Source organism: Aquarana catesbeiana, linkage group LG13 (assembly GCF_042186555.1).
Source record: "Aquarana catesbeiana isolate 2022-GZ linkage group LG13, ASM4218655v1, whole genome shotgun sequence".
Lineage (NCBI taxonomy): Eukaryota > Metazoa > Chordata > Amphibia > Anura > Ranidae > Aquarana > Aquarana catesbeiana.
The window spans coordinates 48380887-48402411 of NC_133336.1; the positions used below are offsets into that span (position 1 = coordinate 48380887).

At 41.5% G+C, this 21525-nt stretch overlaps 1 protein-coding gene across 1 annotated transcript in view; it reads left to right on the top strand.

Moving 5' to 3' along the window:
• The window catches only part of PTGDR (prostaglandin D2 receptor), an 84885-nt gene extending 65691 nt beyond the window's left edge, over nucleotides 1-19194 (top strand). The window contains exon 2 of the mRNA XM_073610377.1: nucleotides 17476-19194. Coding sequence (XP_073466478.1) covers nucleotides 17476-17697 — 222 coding nt within the window. The 3' untranslated portion in view covers nucleotides 17698-19194. The remainder of the gene's footprint in view (nucleotides 1-17475) is intronic.
• The last annotated feature ends 2331 nt before the right edge of the window (nucleotides 19195-21525 follow it).

Genomic DNA, 21525 nt, shown 5'->3' on the forward strand with positions numbered 1-21525 from the left:
GGGTGGTGCAAGACCCTCTCGGTATGTATAACATGGGGAGAAAATGAGATGCCATATAGCGTAATATTGCTTAAGAATGTTTATTAAATAATATGCAAAACCAAATTCCCCCTTTAAAATGTGCGTACCAAATACAAAAGGTTAAAAGAGCATTGAAAAGTGCACTGTGCCTGTATAGATCGTCCCCCGGGAGGAGTTCCTGGATGCGAGCTGTATACGGCTAATCCGTTCGCTTCCTGGTTACCTTCCGTGGAGCGCATACGTCACTTCCGGTAGATTACGACCCTGACGCGTTTCGTCATTTCCGGACGTCATCTGAGGGCGTAATCTACCAATCATGAGGCCGGCTTTATATAACAGTGATGAGTTTAAACAGCGAATGAGGGAGGCGGGACTACCAGCCACTCCCACTGCATAATCAAAGCTCCCGGAGCTGTCAGCAGAGGAGGACTCTGACTTATAATACACTGACACTGTTTTAAAACTAATCATGCCGACATTATTAAAAAGATAGTGACTCATGCGTCTTGCTTCAGAATTTTTTCCTTTTTACATACTTATATCATTCCAATACATTTTCTACGTATAAATGAGGTACAAAATTATGTAATAAATATACCAAACATATATCTATTCTTAATGGTGGGAGACAAAAATTTAAAGTAAAACAAAATACAAACAAAATAAAAACAAACTTAACAAAATAAGCAGCATCCTCCTTTATGTTTACCTTCTATCATTACCATTTGCTGTCACCCATCCAGGGTGTAAGCCCTCAACATGGATATGAATAGATAAATGTAATTTATTGAAATAAATAAATAAATTATTAAATAGATTTACTGCGTTGGTCTAATCTTAAAACACATTGAATAAAAAATATATATTGAATAAAAAATATATATTATACAAGGAGGATGCGTTAAGATGGCTTTACATTCATTTATAAGAATCAGATGTCAATCATTACACCTACTGTTCAAAACCGACTATAATCTAATAAAATTGTAAAATATGTATATATGAAATCATTAAATGGTAATAGATGTCCAAATATAACAGTATGGGAATAATATTAGTCCTAAAGGATATGAAAATATCTAAATGCATTCTTGATGTGATATTTAAAATTTCTATGATTAAAATTTAAAATTTATAGAGTATTAAATATATCAACAGGGACTATGTGTACTGAAAGATAACAGAATGTGTATTATGTGTCACTAATAAAGCAATTTATGTCTAGCTCTATGTTTAGGCCTCGGGGGGAGAGCACATCTACGGAATAGATCCACCGGGTTTCGTGTTTTGACAATTCACGAATACGGTTAATGCCTCTCCAGTGGGTTCGGAGTTGCTCTATCCCCCAGAATTCCAACCCCTTGGGATCTCTATTGTGTTTCAACCTGAAGTGCAGAGACACATTGTGGTCTTTATAACCATTTTTTATGTTATTAATGTGCTCTGCAATCCTAACCCGTAACAACCTTTTGGTACGGCCTATATACAACAGGCCGCAGGGACACCTTAGAGCGTAGACTACATAAGCGCTGTTACACGTGATGAATTGCTTTATATCAAAAGAGCGATTATTGACTGGAGATGTAAAGTTATTGATACCCCTCAGAGGTCTGGTGACTTCTCTGCATGCTTTACACTTTCTGCACGCAAAGAACCCATTGCGGTCCCAGAACGTCTGTGGTTTTGAGGGGGGATCTAAGACTTTTTTAACTATTCTATCACCAAAATTCACAGATTTTCTGTAAATGAACTGTGGTACAGGTGGAAGAACATTAGTCAACTTTTTATCCATTAGAAGGATATGCCAGTGTGCTTTAAAGATATTTTCAACTTCTTTATATTGGGAATGAAATTGTGAGATAAATCCCCATTCATTGTTCCGTTCATTTCCTTTCTTAGAAAGCCTCTCCTGGCTTAATTCTTGTAGACACTCTGTTCTGGGTAAAGCTGCCTCTTCCTCTACCACTTTCTGTAGCATTTCTGTTTTATATCCTCTAGCCTCAAACCTTTCTACAAGAATTCTTGATTGCAGATGGAATTGTGTATCTTCAGAACAGTTTCTTCTCACCCTCATAAGTTGTCCTTTCGGAATATTTTTAAGCCATAGAGGGTGGTGGCCACTGGTGATAGGTAGATAGCTATTCCTATCGGTTTTTTTAAAAAATACCTTGGTCTCCAATTTGTCATTCTTTCTGTATATAGTAACATCCAGAAAATTGATCGTTTCATTGTGCCAGTTAGAGGTCAGTTTAATGTTATTATCATTGCAATTTAAAACTTGTAAAAACTGTTCAAGTGACTCTATTGATCCAGCCCAGATAAAAAACAGGTCATCAATAAAACGTTTGTAAAAGATTAGTTCCGGACGTTGGTCTTTAAAAATGGTCTTATCTTCCCACTCTGCCATAAAGAGATTTGCAATGCTCGGCGCAAATTTTGCGCCCATTGCTACGCCTCTCTGTTGTATATAAAATTTGTTGTCATACCAAAAATAATTATGACCGAGGCAAAAATCGAGAGCATTCCTTAAAAAGACTTTTTGATTAAAAGGTAAATCATCTCTTTGGCAGAGGGCCCAATTCAATGCCAATAAAGCATCGTCATGTTGTATTATAGAATACAACGACGCTACATCGGCTGTTACCAACAGAACTTGTGGTTTGTCCGTTAAATCAACTGCCTGCAAAAAATTCAAAAAACTTTTTGTATCTCTCAGATACGACCGAGTGTTCACTACGCTTTTCACACACTGGCATATCCTTCTAATGGATAAAAAGTTGACTAATGTTCTTCCACCTGTACCACAGTTCATTTACAGAAAATCTGTGAATTTTGGTGATAGAATAGTTAAAAAAGTCTTAGATCCCCCCTCAAAACCACAGACGCATGCAGAGAAGTCACCAGACCTCTGAGGGGTATCAATAACTTTACATCTCCAGTCAATAATCGCTCTTTTGATATAAAGCAATTCATCACGTGTAACAGCGCTTATGTAGTCTACGCTCTAAGGTGTCCCTGCGGCCTGTTGTATATAGGCCGTACCAAAAGGTTGTTACGGGTTAGGATTGCAGAGCACATTAATAACATAAAAAATGGTTATAAAGACCACAATGTGTCTCTGCACTTCAGGTTGAAACACAATAGAGATCCCAAGGGGTTGGAATTCTGGGGGATAGAGCAACTCCGAACCCACTGGAGAGGCATTAACCGTATTCGTGAATTGTCAAAACACGAAACCCGGTGGATCTATTCCGTAGATGTGCTCTCCCCCCGAGGCCTAAACATAGAGCTAGACATAAATTGCTTTATTAGTGACACATAATACACATTCTGTTATCTTTCAGTACACATAGTCCCTGTTGATATATTTAATACTCTATAAATTTTAAATTTTAATCATAGAAATTTTAAATATCACATCAAGAATGCATTTAGATATTTTCATATCCTTTAGGACTAATATTATTCCCATACTGTTATATTTGGACATCTATTACCATTTAATGACTTCATATATACATATTTTACAATTTTATTAGATTATAGTCGGTTTTGAACAGTAGGTGTAATGATTGACATCTGATTCTTATAAATGAATGTAAAGCCATCTTAACGCATCCTCCTTGTATAATATATATTTTTTATTCAATATATATTTTTTATTCAATGTGTTTTAAGATTAGACCAACGCAGTAAATCTATTTAATAATTTATTTATTTATTTCAATAAATTACATTTATCTATTCATATCCATGTTGAGGGCTTACACCCTGGATGGGTGACAGCAAATGGTAATGATAGAAGGTAAACATAAAGGAGGATGCTGCTTATTTTGTTAAGTTTGTTTTTATTTTGTTTGTATTTTGTTTTACTTTAAATTTTTGTCTCCCACCATTAAGAATAGATATATGTTTGGTATATTTATTACATAATTTTGTACCTCATTTATACGTAGAAAATGTATTGGAATGATATAAGTATGTAAAAAGGAAAAAATTCTGAAGCAAGACGCATGAGTCACTATCTTTTTAATAATGTCGGCATGATTAGTTTTAAAACAGTGTCAGTGTATTATAAGTCAGAGTCCTCCTCTGCTGACAGCTCCGGGAGCTTTGATTATGCAGTGGGAGTGGCTGGTAGTCCCGCCTCCCTCATTCGCTGTTTAAACTCATCACTGTTATATAAAGCCGCCCTCATGATTGGTAGATTACGCCCTCAGATGACGTCCGGAAATGACGAAACGCGTCAGTGTCGTAATCTACCGGAAGTGACGTATGCGCTCCACGGAAGGTAACCAGGAAGCGAACGGATTAGCCGTATACAGCTCGCATCCAGGAACTCCTCCCGGGGGACGATCTATACAGGCACAGTGCACTTTTCAATGCTCTTTTAACCTTTTGTATTTGGTACGCACATTTTAAAGGGGGAATTTGGTTTTGCATATTATTTAATAAACATTCTTAAGCAATATTACGCTATATGGCATCTCATTTTCTCCCCATGTTATACATACCGAGAGGGTCTTGCACCACCTGGTGGTTGAATTAAGGAGACGGAAAAGTTTTAAAGATTATTATCCAAAGGCTTGTGATTACTGATATTGTGGTGAGTGCAATCTCACGGGGGGTGACCCCCTCACGCGGTGATCATTATTGGTGAAAGGATTTCCACGTATACCTTCACATTCACAGATTACATCTTTATTTTTGAACTTTCCTGTCTCTTCAAACATCCGTTCTATACAAAGTGTTTTATAACATCGGACACTTAGCGCTGCTTCAATAAGTACAACAAATCAAGGACTTGGCACGCATATCTTTTTGATTTTAAACTTATTGTTTATTACATATTCATTTTTTTAAAGTAGCTGCTTGGGTCTGCTGCATCTGATTACAGAGTAATTCTAAGGCGCGGATTGATGTGAGGCAGAGGCGGTTTAAATTGTCCACACATTCCACAGAACCTGAGACTACCCTGTTATGGGTCAAGAGGGCTTTAGGCACAGACTGCAGGAGTGTAAGGGTCAGGAATGAATAAGGCACAGAGCAGGAGTGTGTAACGCAATACACAGGGGTCGAGAGTGCATGGTGCAGAGATCAGGAGTGTGTAACACACAGAGTGCAGGGGTCAGGAGTGTGTATTGAACAGAATGTAGGAGTCAGGGAAATGTAAAGCGTAGAGTGTAGGGATCTAAAGTGTGTAATGAACAAAGTGCAGTGTCAGGGATGTGTAACACAGAGATTTCAGGGATCAGGAATATATAACACACAGACTGAAGGGATCAGGAGTATGAAACACACTAAGTGCAAAGATCAGATGTGTGTAACACAGAAGGCAGGGGTTAAGAGTGTGTAAATAATGGCGTGTAGTGGTCAGGATTGCGCAACGTACAGAGTCAGGAGGGGGTAACACATGGAACACAGGAGTCAGGAAAACACAACTTCTAAGTCACTGTACACAGTAGGACACAATAATTCCCTCCCCCAATTTTCAGCCTGTGTGAATACTTTGGTGTCCCATTCATGTTAAATGGGTTGCCTTAATAGAACAAGTATTAAAGCACTACAATGAATGGGTTGCCTTAACGCAACAAGTGTTAAAACACTGCAAAGATCCAGAGAAATTTGAAATTTACAGCATCACTTCAAATCTGTGAAATGGGAGAGAATGGCTCTGTGCCTGCAAGTATTGCAGCAAACCTCCAAAATTCCTTGAAGAAACCAAGAGAGCTCACTGACATCACTCCAGACAGTTAAAGCCGAGTTTCACCCATATAAAAGTCAGCAGCTACAAAAAGTGTAGCTGCTGACTTTTATTAATCGGACACTCACCTGTCCCGCAGTCCAGCAATGCGGGCAAACAAAGCCCCGCTCCTCTCCCCCTCCTCTCTGCGGCGCCAGCATTGTCACTTTACAGCCGGGCACGCACTGCGCATGCACGAGCCGCGCTGCGCACTGTGACTGGCCGGGCAATCATCTGGGACCTGTGACGTGTCCCAGATGATTGCCGAGAGGGAGGGGGGAGAGGTGAACTTCCTTCCGGCACCGCAGTGCCCCGGGAGGAAGTGGGCGCTGGAACCCTCTAAAAAGAGGGTATCCGCTCTACACCTCCAAAAAATTACATGCCAAATGTGGCATGTCAGGGGATCACCTTCACTTAAAGCGGAAGTTCCATTTTTGGGTGGAACTCCGCTTTAAATAAATGTTAATAATAGAAACCAATAAAAGACAGACAATACAAAAAAAATACTAATATCAAAAAAGTTAATTGATTAAAACATATAAACATAGAATCTTGTATTTGTATTATTTTCTTTCAATTCAACAGATTTGCAACACATCAGATAACAGGTGTCATGTTTATAGGCAGCACAAATGTCCTCAGTGTAATCATTTGGGTGAGAACAGACAGTTCCCTAAGTTGGATGTTCTTGGTCAATCACTATCTGTTCCCCATTTATACAACAAAAGTTGAATTTAGTACATACTTGGCTGCCCTTCTCCATCACCTGAGCATGAATTCCCATGCAATAAAGCATAAACAAACAGCAATTCTGGCATAACACATGGCCACCTTTCAAAGAGTGACTGGGGCCAAACACATAGCCTCCATTAGATGTCTATGACCAGCTTTAGCAGTGCAGTTCAAGTTTCATTGTTTGGTGCAATTCTGCATACAGCTCACAGTCACCCACATTTTAGAAAACATTATATACTCTCCAGGTGGCTTTTCCCATGGATTTTCTTGTGTCAGTTGTTCAACAAGCATACGAATAGCACTGAAGGGTGCAACTCCAAATACAGTATATGCACTATGATCAGCAGAATACAGCATCCCAAACAATTAAAGATAGGCTTTTCATATCAAGACCTACCTATCCTCTCCCCTCAGTTTATTTTTTTTAAATAAAATAACATTTTATGGCAATGGGTGTTCCTTAATGTCACAGAGAACAGTGTGCATATTATGACATTGAGCTGTTCTCTGCATCACACTCTTGTGAGCCAAGGATGTTCATTTATCTCTTGGCTCAAATGAAGTGTGTCAAAAGATTCTGGGAGTTTTTGAACCTAAATGATAACCAGTGCTGGACAACAGAGCTGGCTGTCATGCTGATCCAATGATACTGGTACTTTTTACATGTACAAATGACACTTTGCTACAATGTAAAGTAGTGAGTGTACAGCTTGTATAACAGTGTAAATTTGCTGTCCCCTCAAAATAACTCAACACGCAGCCATCAATGTCTAAACCGCTGGCAACAAAAGTGAGTGCACCCCTAAGTGAAAATGTCCGAATTGAGCCCAATTAGCCATTTTCCCTCTCGTGTCATGTGACTCGTTAGTGTTACAAGGTCTCGGGTGTGAATGCGGAGCAGGTGTGTTAAATTTGGTGTTATTGCTCTCACTCTCTCATACTGGTCACTGGAAGTTTAACATGGCACCTCAAAGAAAAGAACTCTCTGAGGATCTGAAAAAAAGTATTGTTGCTCTACATAAAGATGGCCTAGGCTATAAAAAGATTGCCAAGACCCTGAAACTGAGCTGCAGCACAGTGACCAAGACCATGCAGCGGTTTAACAACACAGGTTCCACTTAGAACAGGCCTCGCCATTGTTGACCAAAGATGTTGAGTGCACATACTCAGCGTTAAATCCAGTGGGTGTCTTTGGGAAATAGATGCATGAGTGCTGCCAGCATTACTGTAAAGGTTGAAGGGTTGGGGGTCAGCCTGTCAGTGCTCAGACCATACACCGCACACTGCATCAAGTTGGTCTGCATGGCTGTTGTCCCAGAAGGAAGCCTCTTCTAAAGATGATGCACAAGAAAGCAGCAAACAGTTCGCTGAAGACTAGCAGACTAAGGACATGGATTACTGGAACCATGTCCTGTGGTCTGATGAGACCAAGATAAACTTATTTGGTTCAGATGGTGTCAAGCGTGTGTGGCGGCAACCAGGTGAGGAGTACAAAGACAAGTGCGTCTTGCCTACAGTCAAGTATGGTGGTGGGAGTGTCATGGTCTGGGGCTGCATGAGTGCTGCCGGCACTGGGGAGCTACAGTTCATTGAGGAAACCATGAATGCCAACATGTACTGTGACATACTGAAGCAGAGCATGATCCCCTCCCTTCGGAGACTGGGCCGCAGGGCAGTATTCCAACATGATAATGACCCCAAACACACCTCCAAGACGACCACTGCTTTTCTAAAGAAGCTGAGGGTAAAGGTGATAGACTGGCCAAGCATGTCTCCAGACCTAAACCCTATTGAGCATCTGTGGGGCATCCTGAAACTGAAGGTGAAGGAACGCAAGGTCTCTAACATCCACCAGCTCCGTGATGTCCTCATGGAGGAGTGGAAGAGGACTCCAGTAGCAACCTGTGAAGCTCTGGTGAACTCCATGCCCAAGAGGGTTAAGGCAGTGCTGGAAAATAATGGTGGCCACACACAATGTTGACACTTTGGGTCGAATTTGGACATTTTCACTTAGGGGTGTACTCACTTTTGTTGCTAGCGGTTTAGACATTAATGGCTGTGTGAGTTATTTTGATGGGACAGCAAATTTACACTGGTATACAAGCTGTACATTTATGCCGCGTACACACGAGCGGAATTTTCAGCATCAAAGGTCCGACGGTCTTTCCGACGGACTTTCGACGGAGTTACGACGGACTTTCGACAGAGTTACGACGGACTTTAGAACGACCGGACTTGTTCACACATGAACGGACTAAAGTCCAGTCGAAAGTCCATTTTTCCATGGTTTGAACGTGATGACGTACGAAGGGACTAGAATAGGGAAGTTCATAGCCAGTAGCCAATGGCTGCCCTTGCATCCTTTTTTGTCGGTCGGACTAGCATACGGACGAACTGATTTTTTGACCAGACTCGAGTCCATCGGAAAGATTTGAAACATGTTCTAAATCTAAAGTCCATCTGATTTTCGTCAGAAAAAGCCAGCTGAAGGTCCGATGAAGCCCACACACGGTCGGATTGTCCGACGGATTTTTTCCATCGGACCAGTCCGGTGCAAAAGTCCGGTCATGTGTACACGGCTTTACATTGTAGCAAAGGGTAATTTTTTTAGTGTTGTCACATAAAAAGATATGATAAAATATTTACAAAAATGTGAGGGGTGTACTCACCTTTGTGAGATACTGTATGCAGATTGGACATTTTGACATCAAATTGACTTTCTAATCTGCGTGCCCGTTCCAGGTCAGCATCTTAAAGTACTGAAGCCAATATAAGCCTCCTCTGGATATCACTCAGGAGAGATTTCCTTAAATACACACTATCAGATTTTCTGCTGATTTTTGTCTTCAGATTTACCAAAACCATGTACTACAGGGGTCTGCCTGATTGCATACAAATTGAAACTCCTAAGGTTTGACCTCATATTATATGGTTTTGGTAAATATGAAGGAAAAAATCAGCAGAAAATCTGATAGTGTGTATGGGGCTTTAGAGTAAGCACACCAAAGTGTCCCTAACATGTGAGAATTTCCTTTTAAACTTTACCCATGACCCTTTTGTCATAGTTATTTTGACTACAGACCACTCAATAAATTGCACCCTTCCTTCTGTGGATGGCAGTTTTCATTCCACTCATCAACGTACAGCTGTATAACTAAAGTTTTCCTGGAAAAAAAAAATTTCCACTATGCAAAAGTAGGACGAAAAGTTCATCCCAGCAATGCTAATTAAGACATGTATCCATTCATGCTTTCTTGGAAGAAAATATCATAACATATTGGCAACCTGATCCTCCCTATTATGAATGTTCACAGGCTATGCCCATGAATGGTATTAGAAACATTTACAGCTTACATTTGATAGACATTTTGTAATAGTGCCCTGTTTTCGGCAATCAGAGCACAGAGCTTGTGGTTCGTACCGCACGGCTTTCAGAACAAAAAAAAAAAAAAAATTACAAAGGTCTCTCACATATCTTCAACCCTACCTTAACCTTAGCCTTAGGCTGACCTTGACAATTGAAGTGCACAGAAAAAGCAAACTCAAACTACAGGTTGATAGCAGGCACCAGCACATACCTCTTCTGCCCTCTTCTGACACATTAGCACACTGAAAAAGTATATATACATATGTTGGAAGACATGATATTCTGCTTTCCTCTCTCAATTCAGAGCCAGCTGGTCAGGCAGCCAGTCATTGGTCCCTAGATCCCTCAGATGGTTCATGGCGAAAAGGGAGAGCATGTTTAGCCCTGTGGTGGTTTGCTCTTTCAGAACACCAAAGCTTGTGCCAGACCAACTACTGGTATGGTGGACTGGGGGTGAGCAAGCACCAATAAGGTAGAAGACCGCATCTAAAGAAAACCATACTACACATCCAAGTGTGCAATTATAGCAAATCCCAAATTTCAGAAAATATTCAATTCATACTAAATTTCATGTAGTCGACTGTCCAAATCAATATTACAATTTCAGTGGTTTTTTTTTGGTGGTTTTGATGTCCAAAGGGTTTCTGGGAGAATAGCACCAAAGCTCGCCTCATTGGCTATTTCTGTGTTATTTTTGCTTCTGCTGTTGCCTGAGCCCCCGCTAGCTTGACTACCAGTGCCACCAGGTCCCACCCTTCTAAGGATCCCTGGAAGAAATTGTAATGGAAGTAGTTTAAGCATGTTTTTTGGCCTCATCGTCTTGTCAGGAGCTTCCCAAAAAATTTTGCACAATTTCCCATTATTTGCTGCTCTGTACTATGCACTTTTTTGGAGCCTAATTTTGATTTTCTTAAATTCAATGGGACCTCCTGTTTACAAATTCCAAATTTCAGAGGTTTCTGAATTTTTAAATAAAAAGAGGTTATACTTAAATGCTCTGTACAATGAAATTGTCCCTTACCTCTTCTTCTGGAGTCCCCGACACGGTCTGCTTCTTCTTCCTGCGGGTGCCCCCATAGCAAGCCATGTGCTATGAGGGCACTCATGCAGCTGTGCACATGAGTTGGGTTATGTGCGTCCATAGACATACACAGCACAGCTTGGCCATGCCGCCCGCTCCTTTCTCACTACGGCTCCAACTGGTGCCTGAGTCAGTGAGACCAGGAAGCGAAAGGAGTAGAGCTGCAGCCTGACAGTGCTGGATTACTGACAGGACTTAGGTAAATGTTTGGGGGGGGGGGGTTAGGGGGGACAGTTTGTGGGAAGGGAATGCATTAAAATTATACTAAAGTCTTGGGTTTTTTTTGTTTAAAAATAACAATGTTATACTTACCTGCTCTGTGCAGTTGGTTTTGCACACAGCAGCCTCGATCCTCCTCTTCTCGGGTCCCTCGCCAGCGCTCCTGGCCCCTTCCTCCTGCCGAGTGCCCCCAAAGCAAGCATCTTACTATGGGAGGCACCCGAGCCACCAATGGCGCCCGCTGTGCATCTCAGCCAATCAGGAGAGAGAGTCCCGGACAATCTAGTCTCTTGTGCAGCATCACTGGATCAAGATGGGACTCAGGTAAGTATTAGGGGGGCTGCTGCACACACAGAAGGTTTTTTCATCTTAATGCATTAGGATAAAAAAAAAACTTTTGCCTTTAGAACCACTTTAAAATCTGTGCGTAACCTCCCGAAAGAGGAGCTTAAGGTTACTTTAAAGTCTACAACAAAACTGCCTAAAGCTTGTTAGCCAGGGCCGGATTAGCATAGGGGCTATTGGAGCTGCAGCTCCAGGCCCCTTACCTTAAGATAGGCCCATTTAAAAAAAAAAAAAATCACAAAAAAAGAAAAACAAATCGATCGACTTCAGGGGTCGTGGCTCGGCGACCAGGGCCCACACAGAGCCCAAATTTGGGAAGTAGGTAGCTGAAGGTCCACCCCACTACTGATCAAAATTTGGGGCTCCTATCACCTATGGTCCTGGAGATACGGGGCTCCTTGCACAGCCTGTCAGAAGCTACATACAGAGCGGCCAGTTTAAATAAAAGCTGGCACACTCTGTTTGCAGCAGACTGAGAGGTTGAGCTCACAGTGCTTCGCCTCACTTCTTGTCAGAGGCACTGAGCTCAATGGACAGCTTGGAGCCTGTAAACATGTAAACATATGAGATCATCTCTCATCGCCAGCTCTCTCTCCTCACACGGAGACAGCGTGTGAGGAGAGAGAGCGAACGGCTGCAACGTGAGTGAAAAAAAAAATAGAAAATACAGTGCCCACAGTAACCGTCAGTGCCATCTGTCCCCAGTGCCACCTGTCAGTGCCATCTGCCCCCAGTGCCACCTGTCAGTGCCATCTGTCCCCAGTGCCATCTGTCATCAGTGCTACATCAGTGTCACATGTCATTAGTGCCATAGGTCATCAGTGCCACGTATTAGTGCCACCCGTCATCAGTGCCACGTATTAGTGCCATCTGTCATCAGTGTCACGTGTCATCAGTGCTACATATTAGTGCCATCTGTCATAAGTGTCATCAGTGCCACGTATCAGTGCCATCTGTCATCAGTGCCACCTGTCAGTGTCACGTGCCATCTTTTATCAGCATCATGTGTCATCAGTGCTACATATTAGTGCCATCTGTCATCGGTGCCACGCATTAGTGCCATCTGTCATCAGTGCCACATATTAGTGCCATCTGTCATCAGTGCCACGTGTCATCAGTGCCAAATATTAGTGCCATCTGTCATCAGTGTAATGTGTCATCAGTGCCACATTTTAGTGCCATCTGTCATCAGTGCCACATATTATGCCATCTGTCATCAGTGTCACGTGTCATCAGTGCCAGTGAGGTTGAAAAAAGACACAAGTCCATCAAGTCCAACCTATGTGTGTGATTATGTGTCAGTATTACATTATATATCCCTGTATGTTGCGGTCATTCAGGTGATTATCTAATCGTTTCTTGAAGATATCAGTGCTCCCCGCTGAGACCACCACCTGTGGAAGGGAATTCCAAATCCTTGCCGCTCTTACAATAAAGAACCCTTCTACGTAGTTTAAGGTTAAACCTCTTTTCTTTTAATTTTAATGAGTGGCCGCGAGTCTTGTTAAACTCTCTTCTGCGAAAAAGTTTTATCCCTATTGTGGGGTCACCAGTACGGTATTTGTATATTGAAATCATATCCCCTCTCAAGCGTCTCTTCTCCAGAGAGAATAAGTTCAGTGCTCGCAACCTTTCCTCATAAGATCCTCCAGACCCTTTATTAGCTTTGTTGCCCTTCTTTGTACTCGCTCCATTTCCAGTACATCCTTCCTGAGGACTGGTGCCCAGAACTGGACAGCATACTCCAGGTGCGCCCGGACCAGAGTCTTGTAGAGTGGGAGAATTATCGTTTTATCTCTGGAGTTGATCCCCTTTTTAATGCATGCCAATATTCTGTTTGCTTTGTTAGCAGCAGCTTGGCATTGCATGCCATTGCTGAGCCTATCATCTACTAGGACCCCCAGGTCCTTTTCCATCCTAAATTCCCCCAGAGGTTCTCCCCCCAGTGTATATATTGCATTCATATTTTTGCCACCCAAATGCATTATTTTACATTTTTCTACATTGAACCTCATTTGCCATGTAGTTGCCCACCCCATTAATTTGTTCAGATCTTTTTGTAAGGTTTCCACATCCTGCGGAGAAGTTATTGCCCTGCTTAGCTTAGTATCGTCTGCAAATACAGAGATTGAACTGTTTGTCCGATCCTCCGGGTTGTTTATGAACAAATTTAATAGGATTGGTCCCAGCACAGAACCCTGGGGAACCCCACTACCCACCCCTGACCATTCTGAGTACTCCCCATTTATCACCACCCTCTGAACTCGCCCTTGTAGCCAGTTTTCAATCCATGTACTCACCCTATGGTCCATGCCAACGGACCTTATTTTGTACAGTAAACGTTTATGGGGAACTGTGTCAAATGCTTTAGCAAAATCCAGATACACCACATCTACGGGCCTTCCTTTATCTAGATGGCAACTCACCTCCTCATAGAAGGTTAATAGATTGGTTTGGAAAGAACTATTCTTCATGAATCCATGCTGATTACTGCTAATGATACCGTTCTTATTACTAAAATCTTGTATATAGTCCCTTGTAAAAATTAGGAACAACGGTCTGGCAATCACTTGACTGAGTTCTCTAAGTACCCTCGGATGCAAGCCATCTGGTCCCGGTGATTTATTAATGTTAAGTTTCTCAAGTCTAATTTTAATTCTGTCCTCTGTTAACCATGGAGGTGCTTCCTGTGTTGTGTCATGAGGATAAACCCTGCAGTTTTGGTTACTGAAGCCCCCTATTCACTCGTGAAGACTGAGGAGTAGAATAAATTCAATACCTTCGCCATCTTCCCATCCTTTGTAACCAGATGTCCTTCCTCATTCTTTATGGGGCCAATATGGTCTGTCCTCCCTTTTTTACTGTTTACATACTTAAAGAATTTCCTGGGATTTTTTTTGCTCTCCTCCGCTATGTGTATTTCATGTTCTATCTTAGCTGTCCTAATTGCACCCTTACATTTCTTGTTGCATTCTTAATAAAGTCTGAATGCTGAGGATGATCCCTCAACCTTGTATTTTTTTGAAGGCCTTCTCCTTTGCTTTTATATGCAATTTTTACATTGGAGTTAAGCCATCCAGGACTTTTGTTCGCTCTTTTAAATGTATTACCCAATGGGATACATTGGCTAATGCCCTTATTTAATATGCACTTAAAGCAAACCCATCCGTATTCTTTGTTCCTAATATTTTATCCCAATTTATGCCTTTTAGCAAGGTTTGTAGTTTAGGGAAGTTGGCTCTTTTGAAATTCAGTGTCTTTGTATTCCCTTTATGTTTCCTATTTGTGTGATTTATACTGAAACTAATTGACCTGTGATCGCCATCAGTGCCACGTATCAGTGCCATCTGTCATCTGTGCCACATCAGTGTCATGTGTCATTGTCCTGGTGCTCCAGGGCCTTCAAACGTGTAATAGGTAGTCAACAAGTTAGATGTGTCATTTATGCTCCTAGAACATCTGATGGTGCTCCCTGCATGTTGGGCCTCTCTAAGTGGCTAGGCTGTGAAAAAGTCCCACACATGTGGTATCGTAATACTCAGGAGGAGTAGCAGAATGTATTTTGGGGTGTCATTTGTGGTATACACATGCCATGTGAATGAAATAACCTATTAGAATGACAATTTTGTGGAAAAAAAAATCTTAATTTTGCAAAGAATTGTGGGAAAAAAATGACAACATCAAAAACCTCACCATGCATCTTACTAAATACCTTGGAATGTCTACTTTCAAAAAAGGGGTCATTTTGGGGGGGGGGGTGTACTTTCCTGGCTTGTTAGGGTCTCAAGAAATGAGATAGGCCTTCAATACATCAGGTGTGATCAATTTTTTATGATTTGCACCACAGCTTGTAGACTCTCTAACTTTCACAAAGACCAAATAATATCCAAAATTTGGGTTATTTTTACCAAAGATATGTAGCAGTTTTTTTTCAAAATTTTCTGTCTTTTTTCATTTATAGCGCAAAAAATAAAAAACTCAGAGGTGATCAAATACCACCAAAAGAAAGCTATATTTGTATGAAAAAAAGGACAAAAAATTCATTTGGGTACAGTGTTACATGACTGAGTAATTGTCATTCAACGTGTGAGAGCACTGAAAGCTAAAAATTGGTCTGGTCACGAGGGGGGTTTAAGTGCCCAGTTGTCAAGTGGTTAATAGATTGACTTGTGTACAACCAGCTAGCCCATACATAGATCAACTATGGCTGGTCTCTGCTTAATTGGCCTAATTTCTATTCATGTATGGCCGGCTACCACTATGCAGTCCCTAAACATCCTTCCACAAACCTTTAAATTTTTCCTACCCAGATTCCTTCATCCTCCTCACCTGTACATAGTGCCCACTGTCATACCCTCCACATTCCTCTCCTGTACATACTGCTCACTGTCATACCCTCCACACTCCTCTCCTGTACATACTGCCCACTGTCATATCCTCCACACTCTTCTCCTGTACATACTGCCCACTGTCTTACCCTCCACACTTGTCTCCTGTACATACTGCCCACTGTCTTACTTTCCACACTCGTCTCCTGTACATACTGCTCAGTATCATACTGTCCACACTCTTCTCCTGTACATAATGCACACTGTCATACCTTCCACACTCCTCTCCTGTAGATACTGCCAACTATCTTTCTCTCCACACTCTTATCCTATACATACTGCCCTCATAATACCTTCCACACTCCTCTCCTGTACATACTGCCCCCATCATACCCTCCACACTCCTCTCCTGTACATACTGCCCACTGGCATACCCTCCACACTCCTCTCCTGTACATAGTGCCCACTGTCAACCCTCCACACTCCTCTGCTGTACATAGTGCCCACTGCCATACCCTCCACACTCCTCTGCTGTGTATACTGCCCACTGTCATACCCCCCACACTCCTCTGCTGTGTACACTGCCCACTGTCATACCCTCCACATTCCTCTCCCTCACCTGCACATACGTCCCACTTTTATAACATCCATACTCCTCCCCTATGCCTCTTACCCACAAAAACAGTTCTTTAAAATTATATTGAATATCCTCAATGTTACCAGCTCTAGAATGGGCACACTTTTGTTAGTTTAACTAAAGGAAATCTTCACAGTCCTCATATTTGTTCTGCCCATTATTAGTACTCATTTAATTTTGTGATTACTACTGTGATGTATAGAGGAACATAGGGGATATCAGCTACTCTAAATATACCACTGGAAAAAAAAAGTGTCCCTGAAAATATTTTTGAAATGTTGGCACTGCCCAAGGGCCACCGGGTCAGTAGGCGGCCCCATGAGAGTCTCCTGGGATTCTGTGATATTAAAGCGGTAGTAAACTTTGCTAACATTACTACTTTTTAGAGACCCTGAGGTAGGTTATGCCATAATGTACAAGTATGCACAGCATATTAGCACATTAGGGTACACTTACCTGTCAGACTGAGCCCTCCAGTGCTGCACTGTGATCAATCCAGTGGGTCCCCAGTGCTTCCATCTTCACCCGGTCTTCCTTCCGGGTTCTGTGCCTTTGGTCACTTGCCTTGGCCGGGCTGTGTTGCTGTCACTTCCACGCATGCGCATCCTCGCTCTCATTCCCCCTCTCTCTCTCATCCTCCCTCCCTTACCCCTCACCCCTTTCTCATCCCCTTTCTCTCTCTCTCATCCTCCCTCTCTCTATTTAATTCAATTTGTTATAACAACAAATTGTTTGCATTTTTCATTATTTTTATTGTTTTTTATTTTTTTTTTATAAAAAGCCCCACCACAATCCTCAGCACCAGGCCCATGATGTTCTTAATCTGGCCCTGTTGTTAGCAGCTTTGCAAATGCATTGTAGAAAGGTCTAAGCCAGTGATATATACACATTTTTTATTATGACTAAGAATTTGACCTGTTAACCTACTGTTAATTACCATTATGTATGTCACTATGTAATTCAATTTTAATCTAACTCTGTTCTGTCTTTCCCCTGCAGGTTCGAGTTTACATTGCGGCATTCTCAACTGAAACAAATCAATACGCCGATCTAATAGTCTTACGGTTCCTGTCTATGAATTCGATAGTAGATCCATGGATGTTTATCATTTGTAGGACATCAAAGTTCCACACTCACGTTCACAATCTATGTAGCAAAATTCACCAAACAAGCAACACAAATTCTCAGCTACTTGAAGAATGCACAAAAAGTTACTTGTAACATAAATATTGACTTACAACGCAAGAGCAGGTCTGATGAAGGTTCCCTTCGTGGATTGCAGGAAGATTAGTAATGCATAAAGCTCAATGACATGGTTAACTCATAGACTATTATGATGCTACCTAAACATGCAATTTCTCCCAATAAATCAATACCTGGACAAACATTTCCTTCATGAGAAAAACTATGCAGACTTCTTTGTAGGATGCCCAGACTGGTCAATTCATGGATCCACAGTAAACTATGTTAACAAGATGTAGCTGTTTAAATGTAAAGCGATGGATGTTGATGATGAATACTGTGACTATATAAAATATACATGATAAAAATGTTTACATATTTGCTATTAATAAATTATTGTGAATATTCAATGACAGAATAAGATGCTGAAAGACATAAACCAGAGAAGGATGGTCCTATTAAAGAATTGCTTTATTACAATAGTCAGGAGATGGAAAACAGTTAGGACAAATGTAGATGGATAATATAATGGGATGGCAAGATGATTCCAAAATAAGTAGTTGGATCACTAGGTGATTAGATGGGGTTAAAAACAGATGTTGTAGATGGATTATTTTACAGGATGGAATGGGGATAGGAAGAGATGTGGTAAATGTATTATATAATGGTATGGAATGGTGTTTGGAAGAGATGTATACATAGATTATACTATGAAATAGAATGGTGTTAGAAAGAGATGTAGTGGATGGACTCAACTAGGAGATGGAATGGGGATAGGAAGAGATGCTAGATGGATTATACTAGGTAATGGAATGGAGTTCAGAAAATATGTCATAATTGGATTACACTATGGGATGCAATGGGGTTAGGAACAGGTGTAGCAGATGCATTATACTGTGAGATAGAATGTGTTAAGGGAATGATGTAGTAGATGGATTATACTATGGGATGGAATGGGGTTTGGAAAAGATGCAGTAGATCAGGGATATGCAATTAGCGGACCTCCAGTTGTTGCAAAACTACAAGTCCCATCATGCCTCTGCCTCTGGGTGTCATGCTTGTGGCTGTCAGAGTCTTGCTATGCTTCATGGGACTTGTAGTTCTGCAACAGCTGGAGGTCCACTAATTGCATATCCCTGCAGTAGATGGATTGTACTATGGGATGGAATGGGGTTAAGAAGAGATGCAGTAGATGGATTGTACTATGGGATGGAATGGGGTTAGCAAGAGATGCAGTAGATGGATTGTACTTTGGGATGGAGTGGGGTTGGGAAAAGATATAGTAGAGATTGATTATATGTTGTTTGTTGGGAAGAGTTGTGATGGATATATTATACTATGGGATGAAATGGGGTTAGGAAGAGATGTAGTAGGATTATACTAGGTGATGAAATGGGGTTTGGAAGAGGTGTAGTAGATGGATCGTATTAGGCAATGGAATAGGGTTAGGAATAGATGTGGTAGATGGATTATACTAGGTGTTGGAATGTGGTTAGGTAGATTGATTTATTCTAGGTGATGAAATGGGGTTAGGAAGAGGTGTAGTAGTTGAATTACAGTGGGGACGGAAAGTATTCAGACCCCCTTAAATTTTTCACTCTTTGTTATATTGCAGCCATTTGCTAAAATCATTTAAGTGCATTTTTTTCCTCATTAATGTACATATTGACAAAAAAACACAGAATTGTTGACATTTTTGCAGATTTATTAAAAAAGAAAAACTGAAATATCACATGGTCCTAAGTATTCAGACCCTTTGCTCAGTATTTAGTAGAAGCACCCTTTTGATCTAATGCAGCCATGAGTCTTTTTGGGAAAGATGCAATAAGTTTTTCACACCTGGATTTGGGGATCCTCTGCCATTCCTCCTTGCAGATCCTCTCCAGTTCTGTCAGGTTGGATGGTAAACGTTGGTGGACAGCCATTTTTAGGTCTCTCCAGAGATGCTCAATTGGGTTTAAGTCAGGGCTTTGGCTGGGCCATTCAAGAGCAGCCACGGAGTTGTTGTGAAGCCACTCCTTTGTTATTTTAGCTGTGTGCTTAGGGTCATTGTCTTGTTGGAAGGTAAACCTTCGGCCCAGTCTGAGGTCCTGAGCACTCTGGAGAAGGTTTTTTCGTCCAGGATATCCCTGTACTTGGCCGCATTCATCTTTCCATCAATTGCAACCAGATGTCCTGTCCCTGCAGCTGAAAACACCCCCACAGCATGATGCTGTCACCACCATGCTTCACTGTTGGGACTGTATTGGATAGGTGATGAGCAGTGCCTGGTTTTCTCCCCACATACCACTTAGAATTGAGGCCAAAAAGTTCTATCTTGGTCTCATCAGACCAGAGAATCTTATTTCTCACCATCTTGGAGTCCTTCGGGTGTTTTTTAGCAAACTCCATGCGGGCTTTCATGTGTCTTGCACTGAGGAGAGGCTTCCGTCGGGCCACTCTGCCATAAAGCCCCAACTGGTGGAGGGCTGCAGTGATGGTTGACTTTCTACAACTTTCTCCCATCTCCCGACTGCATCTCTGGAGCTCAGCCACAGTGATCTTTGGCTTCTTCTTTACCTCTCTCACCAAGGCTCTTCTCCCCTGATAGCTCAGTTTGGCCGGACGGCCAGCTCTAGGAAGGGTTCTGGTCGTCCCAAACGTCTTCCACTTAAGGATTGTGGAGGCCACTGTGCTCTTAGGAACCTTAAGTGCAGCAGAAATTTGTTTGTAACCTTGGCCAGATCTGTGCCTTGCCACAATTCTGTCTCTGAGCTCTTCAGGCAGTTCCTTTGACCTCATGATTCTCATTTGCTCTGACATGCACTGTGAGCTGTAAGGTCTTATATAGACAGGGGTGTGGCTTTCCTAATCAAGTCCAATCAGTATAATCAAACACAGCTGGACTCAAATGAAGGTGTAGAACCATCTCAAGGATGATCAGCAGAAATGGACAGCACCTGAGTTAAATATGAGTGTCACAGCAAAGGGTCTGAATACTTAGGACCATGTGATATTTCAGTTTTTCTTTTTTAATAAATCTGCAAAAATGTCAACAATTCTGTGTTTTTCTGTCAATATGGGGTGCTGTGTGTACATTAATGAGGAAAAAAAATGAACCTAAATGACTTTAGCAAATGGCTGCAATATAACAAAGAGTGAAAAATGTAAGGGGGGTCTGAATACTTTCCATCCCCACTGTATACTAGGTGATGGAATGTGGTTAGGAAGAAATGTAGTAGAGGGATTATACAGTAATACCTCAGACTGCGAGTAACAAGGTAAACAAGCGTTTTGCAATACAAGCTATGCTTTTTTTACATCCTGACTCGGTTTGCGGGCGTTGTCTCACAAAACTAGCAGGATTAGAGCCTCTGCGGTGTGCAGTACTGCATTTGGCCAGAGGTGCGGGAGCGCAGATGACACTCGGAGCCGCTTGGATGCACACAGAGCCAATTTTGCATTTTTTTCCTTCAGTATTAGAATATCTTTTTTTGGATATATTCTTTTAGACCACTGTCACAGGGTGTTATATTTTTGTTTGCAGTTCATTATTTGATATATATATATTTTTGGGTAATAGGGGATATTACTTTACCCATTAGCATTAGTCTATTTTAGTTACCTGATTGTATCATCCAGTACACGTCTATATCCATAGTAGTTTATTGGCTTTATAGGAGTGTCTGGCATCTCCCCACTATCTGGGGGTTAGCGCCACTATTCATTCTCATTATTCCTTGGTGAATTCAGTAAATGAATTATACTAGGTGATGGAATGTGGATAGGAATATATGTAGTAGATGGATTATACTAGGTGATGGAATGGGGTTAGGAAGAGATGTAGTATATGGATTATTCTATGTGATGGAATTGGGGTTAGGAAGA